Source organism: Vigna radiata, chromosome 2 (genome assembly GCF_000741045.1).
Source record: "Vigna radiata var. radiata cultivar VC1973A chromosome 2, Vradiata_ver6, whole genome shotgun sequence".
NCBI classification, from domain to species: domain Eukaryota; kingdom Viridiplantae; phylum Streptophyta; class Magnoliopsida; order Fabales; family Fabaceae; genus Vigna; species Vigna radiata.
The window spans coordinates 14,754,651-14,762,197 of NC_028352.1; the positions used below are offsets into that span (position 1 = coordinate 14,754,651).

The 7,547-nt window shown below is 29.8% G+C and overlaps 1 protein-coding gene across 2 annotated transcripts in view; it reads right to left on the reverse strand.

The window, feature by feature from the left end:
* LOC106756462 (kinesin-like protein KIN-14N) overlaps positions 1–1,767 on the reverse strand; it is a 6,281-nt gene extending 4,514 nt beyond the window's left edge. The window contains exons 1-6 of one of the 2 annotated variants that reach the window (XM_014638902.2): positions 1,525–1,767; positions 1,131–1,385; positions 808–952; positions 616–725; positions 394–513; positions 89–271 (exon numbers count right to left, since the gene is read on the reverse strand). In XM_014638902.2, the coding sequence (XP_014494388.1) occupies positions 89–271; positions 394–513; positions 616–725; positions 808–952; positions 1,131–1,325 (753 nt within the window). In that variant the 5' untranslated portion in view covers positions 1,326–1,385; positions 1,525–1,767. Of the gene's footprint in view, positions 1–88; positions 272–393; positions 514–615; positions 726–807; positions 953–1,130; positions 1,386–1,524 lie in introns of those variants that run through there. The other variant, XM_022778680.1, reaches the window with a different exon arrangement.
* Positions 1,768–7,547: the final 5,780 nt, after the last annotated feature.

Sequence of the window (7,547 nt, forward strand, 5' to 3'; positions counted from 1 at the left end):
ATATATATATATATATATATATATATATATATATATATAGTTTACATGAATTCTTAATTGAAACAGTTTCCTGTGAAATAAAACTCACAACTGAAACAGTAAGTTGACCCCTTAACATGGTGATGTTCTCCACTACATTAGCCTTCTCTTTCTCTACGCGTTTAAGTTCATCTTCAACTGATGAAAGCTCAGAATGAAGTTTTCCATTGTACTGTTGTAAGCTTGTTATGTAATCCTGTAACCGCTTATACATTTCATTTAGTGATGCTATCTGCAGAAATTCACAGATGGTCATTTATTTATCCGCATAATTCACACAATGGTTGAAGAAATTGAGGAGAAATATAAAGAATCGAAGAAACTCATTGCATTGGAATTGTAGTGTTGCTTTACCTTCTGATTTGCACTTTGGATTTCTCGTTGGGCTCTTCCAAGGTCCTCTGACAGAGTACTATGTGACCTCTCAATGTCAAGCCTAGCCTCTCTCTCTTTAGTAAGAGATTCCACTGCAGCCTTACATTTACAAAGATAACAAAAAGTTTAGAGTTTATGCTAAACATTTCCTTTCAGTATTTTCAAGTCTTAAAATCCAATTGACCAAAAGATCTTTCTTACCGTCTTTTCTGTTTCTTCCTTTATCAGTTTTTCTTGCAAAGAAGTGCAATTCCTTCTCATTTCCGTAATAATTGAATTTAATTCTTCTTCCTTGATTTTAAGCAGCAACTCTATGATTCAAAGCATTCTATCAGTGAAATCAACAAGGGTGTTTCATAATTGAATGGGAAGAAAATTTTAAACTAGTCTTACCAATTTCTGTGCATTTTTGCTGGGTCAGTTCCAGTGAATTCTTTAACTTTTCGTGCTCTAGCGAGTAGTATATCTCAAGGTCTTGGAACCATCTGATGCAAACCTTAAGCCTTTTTATATAATCCACCATATTTTCACATCTTTCCTAAAAATATAAGTGTTTGAAATTAAAATATGAGTAATCAAGGAATAACTCAAGTAACACTTTGTACCAAGTAAATCAAACAACACTTAATGCCATTTACCCTTCACACTTTGATTTCAAATCCAAATATCAGAACAAGCAACACAATCGAAAATTAAAATTCCAAACTTCAATAGACCTTATAATTAAATCTGTCTTTTCTCTTGGCTCTCTCATTTAGCAATGCTTCCACGTCCTCTCTTGTGAACTCTATGGCACCATAATCCGATCCAGCATTGCTTGGAGGAGCACTACTGGGGCCAAGATCGTGGCCACCGCCATTGACAACTGTGAAAGCTTGCCTTGTTCTTCCGTTAATAGGAGTGCCCACCATTTTCTCAGCTCCAACTCTTTGCTCTATGTTGTCCAGAAGGAGCACATCACCCTCAAAGTTCTGAAACCTCAGCATGAAAAAAGACAATATTTTTAAGCACGGTGAGGCTATAAAATTGAAGAACAAGAACAACCCATGATTTAAACTGAGGTAGAGATTGAAAATACGAATATAGAAATGGGAAGAAACAAAAGGGCACCTTTGAAGGAGGTGGAGGTGTGGATGTGAGTCATAATGGAGGCCGGTTCTGGATTTTGGTGACCATTTTGAAGCGCAGGCACTTAGTTAGAGAGACATATGAGAGAGAGTGAGTAGTGTGGGGCCATGGATTGTTTTGAAAGATAACAAATACAAATATATCAAAAACTGTTGCTTTAGCAGGCAGGAAGATTGATGATCCACAAACACAAAGATGAAAGAGAGAGAAATGAATAGTGTGGGAGAAGAAAGTAAAAAAAAAAAATGAAACAAAGTGAAACTTTTATCATTTGTTTCTTAATGCTTCTGCTTTAGATGATGATAGGTTACATGCTGTTCTATTTCTTACTTTGTTTGGTACTGTGATGAATGAGTTCAAGTTAGTTTAGATTTCACCATCTTCTTTTGAACGTTCAAAATTAGCATAAACTCTCTGATTAAAGAAAAAAATTTCAGTTTTGATTTTTGTTCTGAAAATGTGCATATTCAGAGGAGTTAATATCGGTGTATCAATGTAGGTTTTGGTTATTTCGATAAGTTTTGTGACCGAGTCTCAAAGGATGATAACATGTTTTATACAACAATAATTTGAGGATATTTATTAAATTTTAACTTTGTTCTTTGGGCTTCACGTGTCGTAAGATTCTTGTATAGCAGTCTCGTTTTCCATTATTGCCTTTTATCTTAGTATTACAATCATAATATTCATCATTACAAATTTTGTTGAAGCTTTTAACCATCGAAATTTGAAAATATCAAACTTAATTATATTTATAGAGTAACTGAAAGTTAATGTTTTTATATATCCAACATTATTATAATAGAGAGTTTTGATCTATAAACTGACATAGACCTTTTGGTAAAATGAGATAACAAAAAGTTTATGGGGCAAATTATAGATAAAATATTATTCAAGAAAAAAAAAATACCAACCCTTTCTAGAAAATTTATTCTTTTTTCTCTCTTTTATTAATATATCTATGCTTTGCTTCTATCCACTCATATCTATAAGCATCAATTATTTAATTTGTTGACAAGTTATCTAATTATGGAATATTAGTTAGCAACCACTTAGGCGTGAGATTCAAAGGAAACTTAGATACTAATTATATATTTTTGAGTTGTTGCATCTACTTAAAATAATAAAGAGAAATTGAAAATGTTATGTAAAATATCCGAATAAGTGTATAAACTATAAATGAAACATTATTTTCATAGTTTTATACCTTAGTGATGAAATAGTATAACAAATGCTAACAAAAAGATTATGTATAGTTTATTGTATATATAAAAGATCAATGAGTTAGATTAAACAAAGATATATGTACCTATGTATTGATGAACACATCAAGAAATTCAGAACTTTTGGTCATGAACAGGGTGATGTACAAAAATTGATAGTTTGGTAGAATCAAAGCTACCTTGAAGAATAAGAAATGAATGCTTTATCATGTAAGAATTATTGAGCAATGTGTTTCCTTAAATTAGAGCATCTATTTGTACAACTGAAATTAAAAACTTGAGTTTCTTTCTTTAAATATGTAATTGTAGGATAAGTCAATATACACATGTATTCACAATAGGAAAATATTATTTGTTTTGAATCAAATTCTTATTAATTTATTTTTTTATCACTCTAAAAACAAATTTATTAATTAAAATATTTTATGTATATATAAACTCAGGTTAATATATGATTTTAACTTTTATTTGTATCCTATCCGTCATTAGTTTTTGAAAATATGGAAGAAGAATTTTACAAATAAATTTAAGCCAACACACAAGATAACTTAATCTACTTGCAATTTTATTATTTTTAACTTTTTATCAGTTTTATATTATTCAAAATAAAAGAAACAATTATGTTGAAACCGATGGGTCGCTGAATATTTCATTTTAATCAAACTTCCCTAGCTATCTTGAAGGATATATATTTTTTGGTAAATATAATTTTTAAGCATAATTATGATGTGCATGTGAATTTAGACAAGAATGTTCGGCAAAACTAGACAGATTCCGAAAATTATAAGTTATTCCTAGATCTCCAAGATTTCCACTTTAATGTTCCTGGCAAATAAATAAGAAAAAAAAATAATATTTATTATTTCTCCTATTGCTGCAAAAGGATCCAACACTTGCTCATCCAAATCCAAACGTTTTTGCCAACCTGCTTAGAACTAAAAAATTATTTTGTGTGTTGCTTTAGATTGAGGCTAAGAATTTTCTCTTTTATTTTCCAAGAAAAGTTAGTAACCAACTTTCTGTGCCAGCTTAGTACTATAGAATGGAATATACAGTGAAAGCACATCACATACCACCTCACATGCTTTGAGTAGTTGGTGTTTCCAATCACTTCTTGGTACTCAGCAACATTCTCACTCCTTTTTTAGGCTTCTTCTTCACCTCTGCTTATAGAATTAACTCATTTTCTTTTTTAATTTATTGTGCTGTAGATCTCACATTAATTAGATATATATATATATATATATATATATTAAATTATAGTACATATGATATAAGATTTTATCTTAATAAAATTTATTGGGTGTATGGTATTTGTGATTTGGTTTTAACAGCCTCACAAGTTTGAATTTTGTATTTTCTCATGTACATAGGATGCTGAGCTGAATTCTGATAGAGATGTTAGTAGTACTTAAATTGACGTTCAAATTAACAAATATTATAAAGTAATAAATATAGTAATTGTTTTGGTAACATTTGTCTGGAGTCAGTCGTCTTTTCTTGCTATGCTCCGATCGACTAATTTTTCAAGTAATCTTTCTCGGTTGGTGGTTGACCTATAGAAGACACTCCGACGTTCAAGTCAGATATGTTTCATAAGGAGGTCTAGGTCTATATTTTATTAGTATAGAAGAAGATTACTGTACTTGGTCATCCATTGTATCTTTATAGGGCTTGTGACAGCTAGGTCCATTATTAAACATTAATGCAATATATTTTTAGGTAATCAAATCCAATAATTAATAATCATATTTGTAAAACATAAAGCAATTTGTCCTATTAATACCTGATAATTGTCTATAAATGACAATTAACTCTCATAGATATATTTCATATAGTACATTAATAATTGAACTATCTTTTATATTGTGAATATTGTTTATTTATATTATTTTAATGAATTTTTACTATTTTTAAGTGTTTGATATGTTGGGAATCTAAATGTGAGTTTAAGTCTCACATTAAATAAAAAAGAGAAAGTAAAATAGTATATAAAAATGAAAAATCTATTAATTCATTGTGTTAAGGTTTTTCGTAGAAAATAATATCAATCCATATCTCATTAGTATTGTCTCTCTTCAATGAACTTCTTTTTCGATAACCTTGTCATAATCAATTTTTTCATGTTGATTAATAAGATATAATCTTATTAAATTGAAGATTTTATATAACATTAACTTACATCATAAATATTTGACTATTCACAAATATAGAATATATATATATATATATATATATATATATATATATATATATATATATATATAGAGAGAGAGAGAGAGAGAGAGAGAGAGAGAATATAAAGTTGATGCGATTGAATTTGCATATAATAGTGTCGAAGTGATGGTAAGTAGAATAAAGTTAAGAAATCTTGATGTCTACATTACATGATGCTCAGATCTTGCTTGGCCTTTAAAGGTAGCAATTCAGTGTCAGCTAAAGTTCGAAGGGATCAATCAGAGACCCTTTAGTCTTTTCTTTGCATGAAATCTAGCAGCTTAATTAATATCTGAAAATGAATACAGATCTCACTAAATGACTTTTCTTAATCCAAAACTGATAATAATTAATATACTATTTCCTTTCATCATGATTGCTAGTTTCTCAAATAATCACTAAGTCACCCTTCAGATGCAGAAATATAAGTCAGTTTTGGAATTTGGTGTCATTAATTTCGAAGAAAAAAGTTATTGATTTACCAATCACAACCTATGCCATGCTTAATTATCACTAGGGTGTGTTATACACAAAGGGGTCTTGATCTACCATTCCAAAGTGGTTTATTAATTATTAATTTCAAGTAATTAGTTTATAGATAATATATATATATATATATATATATATATATATATATATATATATATATAGCATTATTTTTAGTTCTTCCATAATTGCTGGAATTGACCAAGTTTTACTTTTAAATTTTATTTTATTTTATATATGAGTTGCACATGATAACCTGAATATGACTAACTTATCTGGCTATTTTTTTCAACAAGTTCAAGAGTGGTGACAAATGAGAAAGAGGAATGAATTCAGATGAAAATATAAAAGTGTTTTTATGGCCTTAGACAAACACGTTCTTTCGAATAGTAAGTGACAAAGAAAATTTAGTTTATTTATCCACCGTCTTCAAAATTAAAATAGTACTATTTTTTTTTTTAAATTATCCTATTTGCTATGTGTGAAAATCCCGAGGAAGTTAACTATAAAATAATAATTTGGTTAGTGCTAAGTAAACCGTTATACTTTTTTTTTTCGTTAGTGACCGTTACTTATTTCAATTTTGATTAGATTAGTCGTTTGAAATCCCGTCTTCGGGAATAATTCTTTAATTTTTCTAATTTAATAAATACTTGTTTGAAATTGTTTTCTAGTTAAACTTTTTTAATTAAAAAATCATTACGAGAACTAAAAAGAGTATTCCTTTGGTTTCTTTCTTTTATTATCATTTAAAGTTTTTTTTAATTAAAAACTGATGATTTTTCTTTATCTTAATAAAATAGTTAGAAAAAATTTATTTTATTTTTTCGTTTTTATATCCAATATATATGTGTGTAAATTGATTAATGATTACAAAAGTAAAGAGAACATAATTTATCTTTGGGTTAAATATGTTTTTAGTCCCTGAACTATCAAGTCATTTTGGTTTTAGTCCCTCTTTCAAAGTAAGGTACAATTTAGTCCTCAATCTTTAAGGAAACTCTGGTTTCAGTCCCTGAAAGCTAACACCGTTAAAAAACCTGGTGAGGTGGCTAACGTCTGTCCAACTTTGCTTGGTTTTTGTTGTCACGTGTTGAATTTATTTTGCTGACATGTGTTAAAATTTTTTTAGGCAAAGTTAATCCAAATTTAGGGATTTTTAGAATCGAGATAGATGTTGAAATCGTGATCGAAAGTTAGGGTTCGTGGTGGTTTTCGTGAAGAGCACACAGGAGATCAAGGTGAAAAGGAGGTTCAAGAGCAAAAGGTTAGATTAGATCTTGTTGAACATTAGTGTAGTAAGTTCATATTTCTCTTTCGTGTGAATAAATGGATGGATTTTTCGAATTAGGTTTTTGGTTGGGACTAAAGGGTTCTTTGTTGATTGACTTTCAAAGGGGGAAATGAAAGGTGACAGTGGAGGAATTGGTTGCTCACGAAGGAGCATTGGTTCAGGAATGTCCCAAACATGTGGATCCTCCTCTCACTTAGCTTCAAAAATGTGTGGTTGTGGGGAAAGATTGTTGGTGTTGAAGGCAACCACATTGAAGAACAAAGGGAGACTATTTTATAGATGTAGAAATTGGGCAGTAAGTGAGAAAATATGATTTACTTATTGTGATGAAGTTTGTATTACTGAATTGTAATTTCTTTTGCAGAGTAATGCAAGCTGTAACTACTTTAAATGGGTTGATGAAGGGCATAATGAAATTGAAGGAAGCTTACAAAGGAAGAGTGAAGAAGTTGATGTTTGTATGGAAAAGGCTTTATTGGATCTAAGGAAGAAGAAGGATAAGTTGAAGAGGAAATTAGAGCAAGAGAGGAAAAATTTCAAAATGATGTTGGTGTTCTTTGTATTGTCATGGGCATTGACAGTGATNTTATGTATTATGTTTGTGTTCAAGATAAATTGTAATTAGGTTCGTAATGTTGTGATGTAGCAGAACTTTGAAGTTGAGTGATGTCATTGTGTTTTTGTTATTTTAATTTGTATGAAGCTTATTGCTTTGTGGTTGTGGATGCACCAAAAGAGATGTCATAGTAGCTCAAACACATTGTACAAAGAATGCAGCAAAGTAA